We start from the raw sequence: 18108 nt of genomic DNA on the forward strand, positions 1-18108 counted from the left end.
TGTTCAGGCAGTTCATTCTGGGCCATTTGTCGGTGCTTTCTGCCTGTTCCGGCGTTGATAATGCCAATGCGTAATCCATCTCACCGAGCCCCCCCCCCCCCCCGCCCACTTTACCTTGGGTGTGAGGGGGGAGGGAGGGTGTGTGCGAGTGCACTTGAACTTTGACATTTCAATGCGCTGACATTTGGCTTAGCAGCTTACATACATACCATACAAACGTGCGTGCGGTCGTCATTGGCCTGAAAAGTTTGTCAATTTCAAGCAGACAGAAAACCACCAGACCAACCCACCACCCACTGAAAACCACCAACCGGTAAATGCAACTCCCTCTGATCCATGAATAAAATATCGAGTGCATACGCTTTTGATAAAACACAATTTTAATAACTTTGACATCAAGTACACATCAAGAAGTTGTTGCATAAACACACACGCAAAACACACACAAAATAGTCGTAGACACGCACACATATCTGTGCATGTGTTGTGTTTATAAATATATATATATATATGTGTGTATGAAGCGTATTGGGTTTCAACTGCAGCATGGACTTAATTGCCATATCGCCCAGATAGTAGTTGCTCTTGTTCTTGTTGTAGTTTTGTCGGTTTCTGGTTTCGGTTTCAACAGCAAGTCCATTTATTTACAAGAAAACTTTTCCAAAAATTGAACCATAAATATAAGTACTATATGTATACTATATATCGCTAGGTACGAATGCATATCTGTGGCATATAGCTGCATATATACATATAACATATATCATATATCATGGCTTAAACTTTTTGTGTGTTGGCAACAAAAGTTGAACTTTTAGTTTTCCGAATTTTAATGCCAAAAAGAGTTGTGCCTAATTAGCCGTGACATTTGGGTAGCTTAGCCTACTACCATCCTGGCGAATTTCGAGTTCTACTTAATTTTTATGGGGGCTCTGTACATATTTTTTTTATGGGTGTAAATTCGTTACAATTTGATATTGACTTAAACATTCAATTGAAATAATTGAGCATAACTGCCTGGCTTAAGACTACAACTAAAAAAACACATACACAAGTTCAACTAACACAGAATGCATGAAAGCGTAAGAAGTTCTTTGGACCCAGCCTATATCTATATATATATCTGTTCGATCTGCCATCACCAACCTACTTAGGACTCTAGGGTTCTTCTACTCTTTCTCTTGGATTTCTTTAAGACACAGGGAAGACTTTAGAAATATTTATGTTATATAAACTACACGTACACATAACTTAGGCTAATGAGTATCGGCTACGAAGCGTTTAAAAAACTTTGCTCGATTGGTTTCGGTTTCGATTTCGGTTTCCGGTTACAATATTTGATTTTATCTTCGGCTAACCGAACTTGTTGTCTTTTTTTGTTTTTTGTTTTTGGGGGGGCACGTGTGTGTGGTTGAGGATTTTCTTCAAGTTAGTTAGTTACAGGCTAGTTAGGATTGTCACTGCTAAAAACATCGCCTCTACTTGCTAGTTACACATAATACAATGCCAATTCCATAGCATATTGCCGACCTTGGTTACAGATACTGGTCCTCGTTATCCTTTAGTTGAAATCAAATTTTTGCACTGCGGGCTCTAGCCGCATGCTTTCGGCCGAAGAGAATCCTCTTGAAGGCCCGCCGGAACTCGGGATTGAAGATGGTGTAGATGACCTGGTGGAGATAATTAATTAAGAGAAAAAGCGTAAGGAGACGGGAATATTTAAGGGAATTACAATATTTACAAGAATAAACATTTAGAAGATCGTAATCCTTTACAGAGCCCAAAAGTAGACTACAATAAATGCACCAAAGCTCCTCTAGCTTTTACTATTTTCCTTGCATACTTTCAGACCCATTTTAAAGTCCCTTTAAAATCTCATTAAATATATTTTAACTTTCAATGGATTTCAAGTGCTCACAAAAAATCCACCTTTAATAGCGACCACTGACAAAGAAAAAGAAATAATCAAAAGTCTCGTCTGGTCTACATACCGGATTGAGGGTGGAGTTGAAGTAGCCCAGCCAGAGAAATAGCGAGGCCACCGCCGTGTGGATCTCGCACTCCTTGCACAGGCTCATTGTCAGCGCCATCACGAAGAAGGGCAGCCAGCAGATGACGAAGGCGCCGGTGATGATGGCCAGTGTCTGGGCCGCCTTCCTCTCCCGCTTCGCCTCCAGCAGTTGTCGCCGCTTGGCCAGCTTCTGGTGCGGATTGGCAATGCTGGCCAGTACACCGCCAATGCCCACTCCTGGATTCTTGCTGGAGGGACTGCTGCCCTCCATTCCGCCACCCTCGGAGCCTCCACCTTCCGTCGCAGTCGTTGTCAGGCAGCCGGCACCGCCCATGGCGATGGACTGGGCCAGTGGCGTTATGGCATTCAGATGTGAGGCTATCAGATGGTGCTGGGTGGCATGGGCCACCTGCTGTGACAGCGTGATGATTTCATTTGCGTTGCTGGTCCGGTACTAAAGGGTTAAAGGGAGTGGAGCATAGGGTCAATGGGGTTAATCTCAAGGCAAACAAAGCGGGGAGAAAGTGCGAAGACATTGTCTATGAGGTGTTGGTCAGTGGAAGTTTTAAAGGGAATTTTGCTTAAAAGAAGTTTGGGGAGTTTAAATTTATATTTCCCTTTAAAAGCTACCTTGTAATTATATTTCCCAGAGAGATAATGGTTCAATAATGACTTTTCTTCAAACTTACATCTTCGGCATCACTAGAAACCGTGGTTAGCTCAGTGCCCGCATGGCTTTTGTTGTCGTAGTTACTGGTACTAAACTCTGTCTCCTCGCGGGTTATGGCCAAGCTGGCAAAGTCCACGGCTATGGCGGCCACTGATCTGGCCACCGCACCCTCAGATCCCGCACAGATTGCCGCCGTATTGGTGTTGCGACCAAAGCAGATCCTCATTCTTTTCCGGGGTCTCCGCTGCAGCTGAGATTCGGTTTCACCCTCATTTGGAGTACGATCGCCGGCCTCCAAACGCTTTCTCTCCGCCCGCCGTTTGCCACGCTCCTTCTTCATCTCCCGCACCGTGGAATCGCACTTTGATAAGGGAGGGGAAAAGGAAGAGAGAAAAATGTAGTATGTGTGAAAAGCTGTACTTGACTTGTTTATGGCGCAAAGGCTTGTTTATGCACTCGATGAAAATCTGTTTCAGGGGGAAGCACCACCACCACATTTGGCTTGCGTCTTGTCAACGCAAAGAAAACAAATCAAATGGGAAAGCGGTCTTTTTTCTAAATATTCGTTATGGCTTTTATTTGTATTGGGTGCACAGGGGGAAAATTTGGAGTTTTTGAAGATGAAATTTCTTACTGAGACTTGGATACAAGAAAGATACAGAGTCTTTAACAGATAAATAAAATAATAAAAACCCTCTTAATATATAATTAAAAATACTCATAAGACCTTTAACCTTCAACTTCTCTAAAATCAAATTTCAACTCTAATTTCCTTTGATATTAAAATGCTTCAAGTGTAACATGTATAGAGCATTCTGCCCCTGACACTGTGGCCACACATTGGGGGTGATCATAAATCTCGGTTGGCATTTGTTTGGCTTTCGCCGCAGCGGCTCGCTTCGAGTGCTCACTTGGGCATGCTAATGAGCAGCTGAGGACGTTCCCGAGTAGCACATACCCCTATGTTCCCACACAGTCCCCGCCCAACCCCAACACCCCCCCCTAGACCCACTTGGCATTATTGTTTCTGTTAATGACATACTCATTATGGCAGGCAGGCAAATACACTACTCTCCAGCAGCCTCAACATCCACTTGGCCGGCCCCCCGAATAGAAATGGCCAGCATACTTGTGGAATTTCATTATTTGTACGATGGGGCGTATGAGTAATTTTTGTGACTCTTCTGTATTATATCTTTTCGGGAGAGGAGGGTCTGGCTAAGAGGACACTTGGTTTTTATTAGGGGTTGCCTTATTGATTAGACTTACGTCCGTCTCGGTAAGTGTCACATTGAAGGACTTTTGGGCGCGTCGTTGGATGCGCTTCCTGGCAATTATGTAGATTTTCCAATACAAAAACAAAATCACCAGAAGGGGCACATAAAAAGTGCAACAGGTGGCAAAAATCTAAAAAAGAGAAAAGTCAAAAAGAAAAACAAAGTAAGTAAAGTAAAGAAAGTAGCTTCAGTAATGCCTTCCCCTACCTGATAGGCCACATCCTGTGACACCATGCAATGCTGCTCCTCGATGCGCTTCATGTAATCCGGATCCTTCCAGCCAAATTGCGGTGCCAGGGAGACAATCAAAGCGGCAAACCAAACGCAGAATATCATGAGAAAAACGCGACGCGGTGTCCTCAGATTGTTATAGTCAATGTTGGTCACCGTCCAATATCTGCAACGGAAGGACAACCCCATTTCATCTGTCAACTGTCCGGTGGTATCACAAGACCTGCTCACTCACCTGTCCGATGCAATGGCCACCAAATGCAGTATGGATGCTGTGCAGCAAAGGACATCGCAAGATGTCCAGATGTCGCACAGTTCCGGTCCCAATATCCATCCATTACTTATCTGAGGGTGAAGAGAGAAGAGAAGGCGGTAGTAGAGAGAGTACAGTCAGAGGAGAAAGCGGCGGAGAAAGGAGTGACATTTAGCAACACATTGTTTGCCAGCGATGATGCAATTGAAACAATTAGTCAGGACAGCAAACGAGGCTGTCTGGGGCTTGGGCTCTGGGCTCTGGCTCTAGGCTCTGGCGCAGTGTCAACTCTTTGGCGCCTAATTTCATTTCCAGGCATTCCTGCTCAAGTTTCCATTAGGGTAATCGAGTTAGTTAGCTAAAGGCAATGGCAAAAGTTGGATACTCTAACAAAAAATCAAGTTAAAATTAGATATAAATACAAATAAAACTAAGAATAACTTAGGGAACTTATTTCCATTTTAGTTTTTATAATATTTTAAAAATATTTCTAGTACTTATTCTAGTAAACTCACCTCATAGACCGCTCCCAGCGGCATCACCAGACAGGCTACAAATAAATCAGCCACTGCCAGAGATGCCACCAAATAATTGGCCACATTCTGCAAGTTCCTTTCCAGTATAATGGCGGCAATTACAAAGACATTGCCTGAGGACAAAACGAAGCATTCAGAAATTGCATTCAGTTAAATTGATAAATTGGTGTATTAAGTGAGGCGGCTAAGTCTTCCGTTGAATAAGTAAAGAGAGGGGCAACTTTGGGTTGACTTTGAGTGGCCCAAAGTCATTAACCATGGGTATTGGGGGCAAAGACTTGACTTCAACTCGATGGAGTTGTGCAAAATCAATCAGTGGCAAAGGCTTCGTGTCAAAGGAGTTTCCATTTTCCTGCCTAATTGCAGGCAATCGTGCAGCAGCAGCGGCAGCATGCAACGTGCTTCAATCTCTTTTCCATTTTCCCCCCCTCAACTTCTTCTTTTTCCGATCTCTTTGGCTCTACTCTCTTTCCCTGTGGGATGCAAATGAGAACTGGCTGCTAGCTCCATCATCATCGCCATCATCATTGTCGTCGCTTGCTTTGATTAAGCGCATGCAACTTGGCAAATTGTAATTGCCGCAGTGCCACCTCATCTCCTCACCTGCATCGGCCCCATCTCACTCATTTCCCCGACCATTTCCCCTGCACCCCACCCCAAATGCAGGCATCATTTTCTCTGGCAGCCAGGACGACGCCCAGGTAGTATGTGGCTGAGACAGTCGAGCTTGTCTGCAGGTTGTCAAAACGTTTTGTCGTCGCTTGGCCCGTGCCAGAAAATGCATTTGCATATGTCTTTCGCCTGGGAAATGTTGCGCATACGACGTGTGTTCGCGAAACTGTTTTCCTGTGCTCTTCTATGGGTGTGTATGGGTGTGTTAGCACGGGGGAAAATAATACCAAATAAGGTGTGATTATAGAGAGTATTCTTGTGATATTTAATAGCTTTCAAAGGGGTCTTAGAATGATGATAAAATGTAGGAGAGTGTGTGGTTTATAAAAGCATTTTCATGTATTTAAATGCTTTAAAATTATATTTTTTTGAGGTATTTTATATAAAAATATATTTTATAAATTTAGAATCCATAAATTGATTTAATTTCTTAAAGAAAAACCATTGCAAAATGTGATGTTAACTAGCTTTTAAAGGGGTCTTGGAATGAGGGTAAAATGTATGGATATCTCTTAAAGATTGCATGTTTTATTTATTTATTTATTTTTATTAGTAAAGCCTGCTTAATTAAACTTCCAACATTTTCTTCCTGTGCATTCTCACACCTCCTTCTTAGTGTGTTTTTTTTCGTAATTTACATTTGACGCTTTGGCGCGGTTTTAATAGCTTTTCACGCGCCGCGGCAAACATTTTTTGGAAACTTTTGCTCGCTTTTCTCGTCTCCTTGCTGCTTTTGGCGGCGTTTAACACAAAGGACTCCTCCTCGTACATCATCCAGCCAAGCAAAACAATCAGCCACCCCTAAGCACCGCCAGCAAATCATCTTTGTAAGCCCAAAAATCAATAAAAAACCTACCAAGAGGGCGCAATAAAAATCTTCTGCATCATAAATTTCACTTCATTTACAGTTGAGTATGGAAACTTTTCGTTGCCTTATCCCTGAGGCATAAATTTGAGAATAATTTAATGCCTATCCCCCCCCCACCTAATCTTTGTGGTAATTTAAATTTGAATTTGGATTTTGATTAAGTACTTGCCTATGATGGTTACGAGTATCATAAGGCCCAGGACAACGGCCATGGCGATCATTTTGACCAGCAGCCAGAACTCCATTTCGGCTCGCTGCTCCTCGTCCAGGTCCAGGGATAATCTAGTGCTGCCATTGCCGATTTCGGTGCGATTCCAAATGCTGAGATTGCCGATGGTCGTGTCCTCCTCCTCCAGCTGACTGAGATTGCCATTCAGCTCGATGAAGAGGCTCTCGTTGAGCAGAATGGCTGGCAGTTCCGGCAGTTCTATTTCCAAAATGCTACCCGGCATGGGCTCAGCCATGGCTGTTGTCACCGCTTTCAGCATGTCCTGTTTTTGTCTCTAAATATATTATGGTTTGGGGTGTGTCTAAAGCGATTGCTGTTGTTCCTGCTGATGCTGATGTTCCTGCTCCTGATGTTGATGTTGCTCCTGTCGCAGCTGTTGCTGTTGTTGATTCTTTTGGTGGTGTTGCCGCTCCTGCTGCTGCTTCTGCTGCTGGTGATGCTGATGCTGGCGCCGCGCCTGTCGTTCGTGTTGCTGCCGTTGTTGCGGGTGATAAAGCGCCTTAATCGTGCTTGCCAAGCACTTAACACGTAAACTGCAAAATACAGGTACGAGAGTCAATGGGGAGTCAGAGATGAATGGCAAACAGAGAGCAAGTGAGATATATAGAGGCGAGTGTGTAGCGACTAGGAGAATGTCCTGGGATTGAGCTAAAGTCGAACGAATATGTAGAATATATTCAAAATAATTTAAAATTATTATTTAAGTTCCAAAAATTGCTGTTTAGTCTTTTACTATTTATTTTGTTATTATTTTCTACACTCAATATACCCTTTCACCCACCAATTACAGGGTACAACAATAAGTCTACGGAAAACAAGAAATAAAAGCCTGGCGACCAGCAAGTGTATAGAGAGGAAATCATAATGTTGCGCCCCTAAAATAACACAGTTTCCCTTTTTATGTATTTCTTTTTTTTTTGTGAACGTATTTCCCCGATGGAGCCGAAGTGCTTGAAATTAAGTTCACATCGTGATAAATGATGCTCGCGTCTCGTCTCGCTCAGTTTACCTCGATTCTCGGCAATTAATTAATCATTTCAATCGAGCGAACTCTTTCACAAGTTTTTTACCAGCTTCCAGCCCACTGCCCAACCTCCTCACTGGCTCCACTGACCCCTTAGCTGCCAAGCTTATCTCGATTTGCGATGTGGAAAATCCCCCACAGAGAGAAAATCATAACTTAATTTGTAGCCACTGCTGGTAGTATCTCTCTCTGTGTGTGTGGGGAGTCTTTTTTATAGCAATTTTCCAGCAAATAATCGTATTTGTGATAACTAAATCATATCAATTGCAAGCATTAATGTGTAATGGAATAGATATTATCTTGGGCTATTAAAATGCACTTTTAATATTTAAATTTATAAATATATTGTGCAAGTTAATTGAATATTTATTGTAAAATATATTGCAGGATTAATTTGCATGGCAATAAATTTTCTGCTTCCATATTTTAAGCTTTACAAATGAATTAGTGCTTAAAAATATTGTAAACATCATAAACGTTTAATTATTAATTTGTTAGTACCTTTTTAATCTCTTACATAAACTAGTCTATCTATAAATCTATAAATATTCTATAGTCTCCCCCATTTCTGTCAGTGCTCCTTATCAATTCCCTCTGTATTTTTCCCATTGGCTTGCAATTTGCCCTCTGATCAGTTTGTCTGGCTCAGTCTCTATCGAAATGTCGCTGCTAACACTTGGCTTCAAATCGCAGCAATTGCTGCTGCTGCTGCTACTTTCGCTGCTGCTAATGCTGCTGCAACTGCCTCTTCCTGGACAAGCCTTGGATTTGGTTAGGAATGACCGCTACGAGGGCTTTCCCGGCGAAAGACCAAGGTTCCTGAAACGCCACTGAAAGTTGTTCTATAAAAGAAACAATAAAGCAACGAATAGCATCTGCATTCTGGCTTAATTCACTCAAGGGAGAAGGAAAGCGGGGCTGGTAACCTGGCTTGTTTCTTATCACTTCCCTTTGTATTTTTCCCATTGGCTTGCAATTTGCCCTCTGATCAGATTGTCTGACTCAGTCTCAATCAAAATGTCGCTGCTAACACTTGGCTTCAAATCGCAGCAAATGCTGCTGCTGCTGCTACTTTCGCTGCTGCTGATGCTGTTGCAACGGCCTCTTCCTAGACTACGAACCGAGGATTTGGCCAGGAATGACCACTACTATTTCGGTGACATACCAAGGATCCGGAATCGCCACTGAAAGTTGTTCTAGAGAAGAAACAATAAAGTAGCGAATAGCATCTGCATTCTGGCTTAATTCACTCAAGGGAACGGGGAAGAGGGGATAGTAACCTGGCTTGCCACTTGGCCTTTTGTAAGCCCAACACACTGGCTGACTGGCTGGCTGGCTGGCTGGCTGACCTTTGTCTGTGTCAAGGTGTCCCCAGGTGAGACAGGCAGTTAACCAGTCTGAGGTAAACACCTGCGAAGGCGGCTTGATGGATTGCAGTTGCCGGAAATCTCCATCTCCGCTGTGGCAGGAAAAGGCATCGCGCAACCCTCGCTGAAAAAACTATACTATAAGTATGTTTTTTTTTCGGTTTTGTGAGCTGAAATGTTAATGGAAGGCACCGGAAACGGATGGTGGGTGCCAGGGAGGACAGTCCAAGAGCAGCTCATGTGTAAGGAATATTTTCATAGTCAAGGTAATCGTCGTCATTCGCCTTTTCAGACGTTCTCTGCCGCTATTAATAAATGCACTAAAAAATGTTTCTGTGCTGTGGCTCTCTCTGTGGTTTGGAGTTCAAGGGTGCTTTCATAACCAGTATGTAGATATATATTTTTTCCAGAATATTTTCCCTTGGCTTTGTTGCATTTTCTGCTGCCCAAAAGTATGCTCGAAATGTCAAGTACAATTTGCTAAATATATAAATACCCAACAATGTCTATATGATGGATCATTGAACTTACAAATCAAATGTGTGTCTGATTGTGCTCATGAAAGAGCAATCAATTCTGGGGAAAACATATGTAGAATTTTTCAAGGAAATATTGTGTTTTTGAGGCTATTCAACTTAAAGAGAAAATGCCCTAGGTTTTGTGGAAATTATGTAGAATTTAAACTGCTTAAATAATCTACATTTTATAATTAAAATAAAATATATAACTCTCTTAAATATACCTACCATTCCAGCGTATCTTAAGGTCGCTACCCTGGGTCATAACCCTCTGGTTTTTATACCCTTGCAGGGTATTATAATTTCAGTCAGAAGTTTGCAACGCAGTGAAGGAGACGTTTCCGACCCTATAAAGTATATATATTCTTGATCAGCATCAACAGCCGAGTCGATCTAGCCATGTCCGTCTGTCCGTCTGTCCGTCCGTCTGTCCGTCCGTCCGTCCGTCTGTCCGTTTCTACGCAAACTAGTCCCTCAGTTTTAAAGCTATCTGAATGAAACTTTGCATATAGTCTTCTATATACTCTCACTGCTATATATGTCGGAACGGGCCGGATCGGACGACTATATCATATAGCTCCCATACAAATGTTCGATAAATTTTTAGAAAAAAAATTATAACTTTGCTGTTTTTCAATATTTTTGCATCATTTTTGAGATATAGCCATTTTATATTATTTCAGAATTTTGGTAAAAATTTTATGAAAATCGGACGACTATATCTTATAGCTGCCATAGGAACGATTGGCAAATGAATAGGAAAAAAATTATAACTTCGTTGTTTTTCAACATATTCTTATCTACTTTTAGATATAAGCTTTTTTTATTATTTAAGAATTTTGGTAAAAATTTTATGAAAATCGGACAACTATATCATATAGCTGCCATATAAACGATCGGTAAATGTAGAGAAAATGTAAAGCTGGGAATGTAAAACTGTAACTGTCAAACTGTAAACATAATCTATACTTATTATGTTTACAGTTTGACAGTTACAGTAAAATGTAATGAAACTCTGTTTTGTGTGTGTTTTCAGCATTTAAATCTATAATATAAACATCAAAACCAATCTGCAAGGGTATACAAACTTCGGCGTGCCGAAGTTAGCTTCCTTTCTTGTTTAATTATGAAACCGAGTTGTTGCTTTCAAACACCCAGTTTTCTCTCGTTTTTTTCGTTTTGTATATAGCAAGGCCATGTACATGAATTACATTCCATATACGCCGAAAGAAAAAAATGTGCTAACGTTTGCAACAAAATTCGCCTTAGGGGATAGTCGAAAAAAAAAAAAAATGAACAGGAGGAGTAGAAAAAAGGAAAATCGCGCTGGGGCTGCGGTTGTTTCGCTCCTCCAACCCCCTTTTGCTTTTTCCCTACGAATCTGATTCAGAATCTGCCTGGAAGGCTCAACTCTTTCTCCAACACACACACCCACACACACACACACACACATTGTGCTCCCTCATACTTGAATTAATTCATACTCTAATAAATATACAAAAAGTTTTATTCTGTTGAATGTCTGCTGCTGGCAGAGGAGCAAGAGAAAGCCCTTTCTTTGTTGTGTCAGCGTAATCTTTTAGCAGCCTTTTTGGTTTTGATCACCCCGAGGTCCTGGTCCTGGCTGCAGAGAGTGACTCGCACAATATACCAATTAGCCGAGAGAAGGACGACAAATAATGTTGGGAATATAAATAAAATGAATCGGGGCTCATAACTCAGTTTGCTAGCTATATTCCCACTAAGGGAAACAATGGATTGGCGTCTCTGGAAACAATGCACTCCAACGGACACCGAGTGTGTGTGTGTTAGTCTGTTTGAAAACTTTATGAAGATGATTGGACGACAGCAATTTGCACTCAAGTCGGGAAACTTGCCAGCGGAAACTGAAAATTGGTAACTGGTAACTGGTAACTTTTCCCTAAACCCTAATGCAGCAGCAGCAGCCTAATTGCACCCGGCGACACTCACAGCCATTGAACTAATCAACTTGCGGACCCATAAAACTTCCCCCAAAGAACAATTCCCGATGGTTCGGTAGTCGCAATGCAATTTTCCATTAGTTTCTGGGTGGTCACAATGCGTCAGAATATGATCACACTGGGAAAATGGTTTACTAAATGATGGGAAAAGTATTCAGTTTAATGGGTTTTCTTTTAGGTTTGCCGGAGTAGATACTAAAGGTTGTGAAAAAATATTTTTGGAGTGATTTTAGACCGGTTTTAAGCTAAAGTATAAGTGTTAATTTAACGTCAAAGCATTTTTTAGTGTTAATATAACATTATTTTCTTATAAATTTGTATTTTAGAAATGGGTTTCTTTAAAAGGAAAAGGGAAATAGAATTTTTAGTCCTTGAGAACTTAAGTTAAACCCATCAATGCCAAGTTAAAACCTTCATTTAATTACAATAAATCATTTTTATCACCTTGATAATAATATAATTAAGCCCTTTTTTATCGTAGGTGCTTAAATCTTCCTTCATTTTAAGTTCCTTTCACTCAGTAAGCTTTAAAATTAATTAATACAACAATTTCCCTACAGTTGTAACTTCCAAAGTAATATTTTTGGCTTAAACCATACTTAAAGTATTATTATTTTATTACATTTTCTTAATTTCTTCAAGTGCAAACTATAAACCCCCAGTCACAAGTCCAGGACCAAGACTTTCAGCCAGTTACCTGCCCGTAACGAAAAATAAACATCAAATACATATTTCTCTAGCGGCTGTAAGAACAAAGTGCAGTTGCCGCAGCCTCCGAATGAACGACCAACAGCAACCGCCCAGGCAACCCCACTCTGAGGCTGACCTTGTGGAATAAAATACGTATTCATTATACTCACACATAAGCATAATTATGTCCTTTCATTTTCATTTTGGCCGCTTCATTAGCGACGACGCCCAGCCGCAGGTAAATTCGTCAACATAAATATTTATGCCGAGTTGTGACGACCGCGAAGGATATGAACGGGTAGGGTCCTGCGGCTGCTGCCTTATGACGATGATGATGATGAGGTTCCGTCTATGCCCGATTTGTATTTATCTTTTTTGATTTCGTGCTCAGTCTGGGGGCTTTTTTCATGTTTGCATCCTAATTATGCGGGCTCTCTCTCACTGGCTTTTGTTATTTAATTAAACGAAACACATACAAAATCAAAAAGATAAACCGGCTTTATATCAATTTAAGGACTTGAACTTGCACTCTGGAGTTGTGTTTGTTTTGATTAATGCTTTCAGTCTTAGGCGTTGGGCTTTTTCTTAGATATTTCTTTGGTTTTTTTTTTGATAATTTGTATTAAGAATTTCCAGAATTTGTTTGTGAAACGGGCGGACGCGTCGCGTCTTGAGCGTAACTATTGACAAACTGCTTCAATGTGGCCGTTTCGAGTAGACGGAATCAGCGAAAACCAGCTGATTTTTCCGGAGACTTTTCCCTCAAAGCCCACGCAGGCGCCTTTTCAAATTTTCTCTTATACGAATATTCAATTTTTTGGAAAGTCTCCATTTAAGAGAATGCAAATTCGAGTTCGAAAATGTATGCTCTCTCTTTGCTGCCTGTTGAGTTTCGATTTTTGAATTTTCAACGCAATTATTTTTGTGGAAAATCCGCTACAGCTGCTGCTTCTGCTGTTCCGCCTCAGCGAGCTAATGGAAAATGCAAACAAAACGCGAACGGCGGACAATGCAGAAAACCGGAGACGGAGACCCCGATTTAATATATCTAATGCACGTTCCCAGGGGCAGCTAATGCGCATTAGGCCTTTGTCCTGGCTATTGGCATCTTCGATAGATTCAACGGGTCCTGGCCATCCTGTGATGGCCGTCAATTTGATGGCCATTTCTATGCAGCGGCCGTAATGCGAAACATTCCGGAGTTCTCTCGAGTTGGTCAAACTGCTTAGGCGTTTGCCTTTTGACTTCCGCCGCCTTTTGTTACAGGACTCCGTCTCCGTCTCCGGCTTGGACTTGGGGCATCGTAAATTAGCAGCGGTTTATTGCCAGTACGTGACATTTTGGCCCCGTTCCGGCGTCTGTAGTCTGTATTTTCCTTTGGCTATAATTACGGCCTTCATTTATTTGCCTGCTGCTGTTGCTGCTCTTGGGTTTTTCCCCGGCTTTTCTCAGGTTTTTTTCCTCAGGATTTCCTTTCTCTCCCAGTCCCCTGTGTCGATTGTCTATCCATCGCAAGCCCTGCGGCTTTGCGGCTTGAGGTTTTCGTGCAAACAATAAAACATTGATTGTTGCAATTGCTTGGCCATTGCGCATACGACGCGTGGGCCGTGATTGAAGTCCTTCTGCTGGGCACTAAAAACCGCAAAAGAGTGCAGCTTATTACCCTGGAATTGTGGTTGGAAATGTTCCGGGAACTATTCTGGAACTATCTTAATGTTCGCTTAACTAACTATCTCTGTGCGCTTATGACCCCCTCAAGTCGCACACACATTTAATATTTTTAAGCATCATCCTAATGAGCCAGAAACTTTAACTGGAGACGCTGCCATCGCCCCCACTGCATCCTTTGTCGCACGTAGAACACCCATTGTGCCGTCGGGGTGTGTATTGTGTGTATGTGTGTGTGTGCAGGATGGTGTGCCGGGGAGCGTTAAGCATTTGCCAGTGCGTGACATGCGGCCCCTAGGAAGCTGCAACTGGAGCACTGAGAGTAAAGTAGCATTGTTAATGGAGGTAAAACTAGGAAATTTTAAGTATTTATGGAGTTTTACATTTTGAAATATTTTAAAAGAATTTATTTTATTAATATAATTACTTTTTAAACAATGATATTCCATATTTACACTCAATTCTGTAGAAAATCTTCAATATATGCTTAAGAAGGTCTTAGACACACCAGAAAAATGATTATATCTCTAAAATTTCAATATTATTTACCTAGAATCCACTGCAATCTAATTTAAATATATAAATTTATAGAAATTTCCTTAAAATTTTTCTCTCCCTGCAACACAACTGCAGTTAACGGCAAGGACACTCTGGGAACTGCAGCTGGGAAGGTTGTTGACTCTGCTCTATGCGTGTGTCATTGTTTCAAATGGCTAAAAGTTAAGCGAAAATCTCAAATAATTTGCCATTGTAAATGGCACCCAGATAAGCAGGAGCAGGAGCAGCCACAGTAGCAGGGATCCCAACCAAGAGTTTCCGAGGGGAGCAAAACCAACTAAAGTTCGACAGCATCATCACTTCATTTTGGGGGGTTTTGACAAAGCAATAAACTCGTCGTGGCCTCCGTGCACCATGCATAACATAATAATTATAATAAAAACAATTTTTTCGCATTTTATGAGGAGCATAAAACTGTGGCATATTCTCTGGAATTTACTGATGAATTGCGGTTTAGTTTTATGAGATGCCCCAAACGAGATACAATATATATAGTAAATATATACACACAGAGCATGTGTGTAAGATCTTGAGCCGAGACAGTTTTATGAGCAGCAGCGAGAAGGAGGAACCAGAACAAAGCATAGAAGCTATGTCAACATTTTATGCGCCTTTAATGTTTTGTTTTTGTTAATAAAATCGACAAGAGCCGAGAGACTTTGTTGGCTTCGTTAGGAACAAGAGAGGCTAACGGCTCACGGCTCACGCCTCCTGCTCCTGCCTCGTTGGTGGCATTTTCGTTTTATATATTTTTAATGTGCGCACTTTGACACTTTTAATGAATCCCAAACATTAATTTTCCTAATGAGCGCGCTCATTTAAAGCCTAGGTCCTAAGCATCCCGTTGACAAATGTCTGGCAGGCCATTATTAAACGTGGCCGAGACCGAGATGAGCCGAAATGAGGCACTGATGCAATGACAATGGGCTAGCAATTTCTCCTTGACTCTTCATCATTTCCAGCTTAATGAAGTTTGAACAAAAAGCCATTGGCCAAGACAGACACACGCTCACATGACCATGGCTCAGTCCGTTGTCCGTTCTTTCGGCTTAATGAGCCGCACTAAATTCACACGAAACTTTCCGGCCAAAAAGGGATCGTCGTAGCGTGTGGCAACTATTTATCGCCGCTGCCGGGACAAATGTTCTACACTCGGTCGACTGGCAGGAATTTATTGACACACTCAATCGAACGCTTTGATCGTAATCCCTTTTCCAACAGCCAGCTAAATCCCCGCCGCCCTCTCAAGGGAAAGTTAAGTCAAGTTTTTCTCCATTTGTTTGTTTGGTTTTTGTTGCCAAAAAAAAAATATATATAAGAAATACAACAAAACACCAAAAAGTTGCGGCCAAGACTTGTGTGGGGGTCAAGTGAAAATGTTATTTACTTTCATTTAGATTGTTTATGTTATTTCGAACGACAAACTAAAACTAAAAGGTATCTAGAGATGGCAGAAAATGACAATATATCGAAGGGGTTTCGATATTTATGGTGATATATAAATAGATACTTAAACCTTGCGATAAATAAGCAATACATCGATATTTTCTATGGTTTTTTTTGGTAATTTTTGGATTATATTGCTTTAATTTGAGCGATAATTTCTTTAAAATACTTACAAAGGTTTAAAATATATATCATATCAGACTTATCCTTTCGATACACATTCGTAGCTATCTAATCATCGCACGAAAAGGATATCGAATCACAGGCAGCATCCATGCAGCAAAAAACATCATCGAAGGAAAGATGACTTTCTGAAGGAGCTGTGGGTTGAGGGCAGAACTTCAGGCTGCAGGAATCCATCACCTCGGGAGCGGTGGGTTCGCAGTGTAGACTGGGAATGGGGCTGGGACTTGGACTTGATGCTGTTTCTTCCTCCTTAATGCCAGCTAGTTTAAGGATGACCTTGCTGTTTAGATCATCCATTTCTGTACAGTTTTCCGTCTCATCGATATGATCGATTTCAGCTTTAGTTTCCTTTGTTTCTTCCTCCTTAATGCCAGCTAGTTTAAGGATGACCTTGCTGTTTAGATCATCCATTTCTGTACAGTTTTCCACCTCATCGATATGATCGATTTCAGCTTTAGTTTCCTTTCCCTTGATCATTTCCCTAATCATTTCCAGTCGCTTGTCTTCAAGCTCCTCATAAAGTTGCTCTACATTTTGGTCTGTTGGTTCAGGATTATATACATAATCATTGACCATGTCCTCCTTGGGAAACATGCGATCTGGTTCCCGGTGCAGACCCCACATGACATAAACCATGACCACCAGAGACAGAAGAATGTAAGCTAGAATAAGTACATTAAATATTATATATAACTTTTTGATACTTCTTTAAGCTACTTACCATCCAAAATCTGGTTAGATATCATGTACGCTTCACATCCCGCCAGAGGAAACACATCTTTCACATAGTAGATATGATATATACGAAAAAGCAGAAGAGCACCCGTTCCGCAGGCCCAGTAGAAGACCGATATGCTCTCTCGCTTGACGATCCTCATCATGGTGATCACATTGAACATGATATTGAAGCCATACAGCAACACCCACTTGACGGGATAATCTGGAAAGAATGAGTGGTTTTTAGTATTAAATGAATGAGTGCATTCATGCTCCACTCACTGTCCAGAGACTTGATGAGCTCCACCAGCCAGAAGAGGAACAGAAATATGGAGTATAGCACGTTCAGGCAAGCGACGGCTAAGCCCCAGTCAGCTCGATTTAACAGGCACTGGCACATCATAAACTTCACATAAGCTGGGTCCATTTATCTCAAAGACTGTGAACTGACTGAGAGAACACACTGGGTTTGGAATTTAAAAGTTTCATGTGAGTTTCTTATCGCTTGGTGAGAGAAATACTTGTAAGATTAATTGAGGGGGCATTCCCAAAGGCAAAGAAAAATATATACAAATTCTTTATAATTATTCAGAGTATTTCAAGCTAATTTTATTTTGTATTTCATAATAATAAATTAATGGTAATCAGTAGAAAACATGGAAGTACTCAAGAAAAAGTATTTTTAATATATTTTTGGAATCTGTTTATATGATATACAATTAGGCGATTTTTCTAAGAAATATAAAACTTAATAAATAAATTTAAAAATCGTAATAAATTAAATATATCTAAGGGTTCTGCTTAAATTATTTGTAATTAAGAATGGGACTTTTCTAAACAAGATTTCTTGCTATTATATATATTATTTAAATATTATATTAAATTCTTAGCTATTGATATTCATATTGATTTTGAAAAGTGTAGCGTAGTAGCTCAGCAATTTGTTCTTGTTGATAACAAAGTCAACAAAGAAACATTTTGTCTCTGATTCATAAATTGTATTTACATTTTCTAAGGAATATATACAATACTTAATATATATATTCTAAGAAAATAAACAACAAATTCAATCATCCAAATCAAGCATAAAAGTTTCCTAAATGCAGACCCTGTGCTTTGCTAGTGAAATCAAAAATTAAAACTGAAATATTTTTTGTCCAGAGCAGGGAAAGTTCATTTGCTCTCTTTGTGTTTACTTAATCCAT

At 40.7% G+C, this 18108-nt stretch overlaps 3 protein-coding genes across 3 annotated transcripts; 1 reads left to right on the forward strand and 2 right to left on the reverse strand.

The window, feature by feature from the left end:
• Positions 1–407: 407 nt before the first annotated feature.
• On the reverse strand, positions 408–12995 carry 5-HT1B (5-hydroxytryptamine (serotonin) receptor 1B). The gene is made up of 9 exons (XM_017177693.3): positions 12499–12995; positions 6688–7280; positions 4958–5091; positions 4425–4534; positions 4166–4355; positions 3951–4088; positions 2701–3042; positions 1992–2465; positions 408–1670 (listed from the first exon to the last, which is right to left on the reverse strand). The coding sequence occupies exons 2-9, from the start codon at positions 7004–7006 to the stop codon at positions 1572–1574; spliced, it is 1806 nt and encodes a 601-aa protein (XP_017033182.1). The 5' UTR covers positions 7007–7280; positions 12499–12995; the 3' UTR covers positions 408–1571.
• LOC108082379 (uncharacterized) lies at positions 8411–8651 on the forward strand. The gene has a single exon (XM_017177721.2). The coding sequence runs from the start codon at positions 8432–8434 to the stop codon at positions 8603–8605; it is 174 nt and encodes a 57-aa protein (XP_017033210.1). The 5' UTR covers positions 8411–8431; the 3' UTR covers positions 8606–8651.
• Positions 12996–16154: 3159 nt separating the features above from the next.
• Positions 16155–17335, reverse strand: LOC108082283 (uncharacterized). The gene is made up of 3 exons (XM_017177613.3): positions 17186–17335; positions 16908–17126; positions 16155–16848 (listed from the first exon to the last, which is right to left on the reverse strand). The coding sequence occupies exons 1-3, from the start codon at positions 17328–17330 to the stop codon at positions 16232–16234; spliced, it is 981 nt and encodes a 326-aa protein (XP_017033102.1). The 5' UTR covers positions 17331–17335; the 3' UTR covers positions 16155–16231.
• Between the last annotated feature and the right edge of the window lie 773 nt (positions 17336–18108).

The sequence above is a fragment of the Drosophila kikkawai genome, chromosome 2R (genome assembly GCF_030179895.1).
Source record: "Drosophila kikkawai strain 14028-0561.14 chromosome 2R, DkikHiC1v2, whole genome shotgun sequence".
NCBI classification, from domain to species: domain Eukaryota; kingdom Metazoa; phylum Arthropoda; class Insecta; order Diptera; family Drosophilidae; genus Drosophila; species Drosophila kikkawai.

Coding starts and splice junctions, on each gene's coding strand:
- LOC108082379 (XM_017177721.2), top strand. CDS start 8,432: ATGTCGCTGCTAACACTTGGCTTCAAATCGCAGCAATTGCTGCTGCTG.
- 5-HT1B (XM_017177693.3), bottom strand. CDS start 7,006: ATGCTGAAAGCGGTGACAACAGCCATGGCTGAGCCCATGCCGGGTAGC. Junction 5,092..6,687: donor GATACTCGTAACCATCATAG/GCAAGTACTTAA, acceptor TTTTGTCCTCAG/GCAATGTCTTTGTAATTGCC. Junction 1,671..1,991: donor TCAACTCCACCCTCAATCCG/GTATGTAGACCA, acceptor TATCTCCACCAG/GTCATCTACACCATCTTCAA.
- LOC108082283 (XM_017177613.3), bottom strand. CDS start 17,330: ATGGACCCAGCTTATGTGAAGTTTATGATGTGCCAGTGCCTGTTAAAT. Junction 17,127..17,185: donor GCTCATCAAGTCTCTGGACA/GTGAGTGGAGCA, acceptor CATTCTTTCCAG/ATTATCCCGTCAAGTGGGTG. Junction 16,849..16,907: donor ATCTAACCAGATTTTGGATG/GTAAGTAGCTTA, acceptor TACTTATTCTAG/CTTACATTCTTCTGTCTCTG.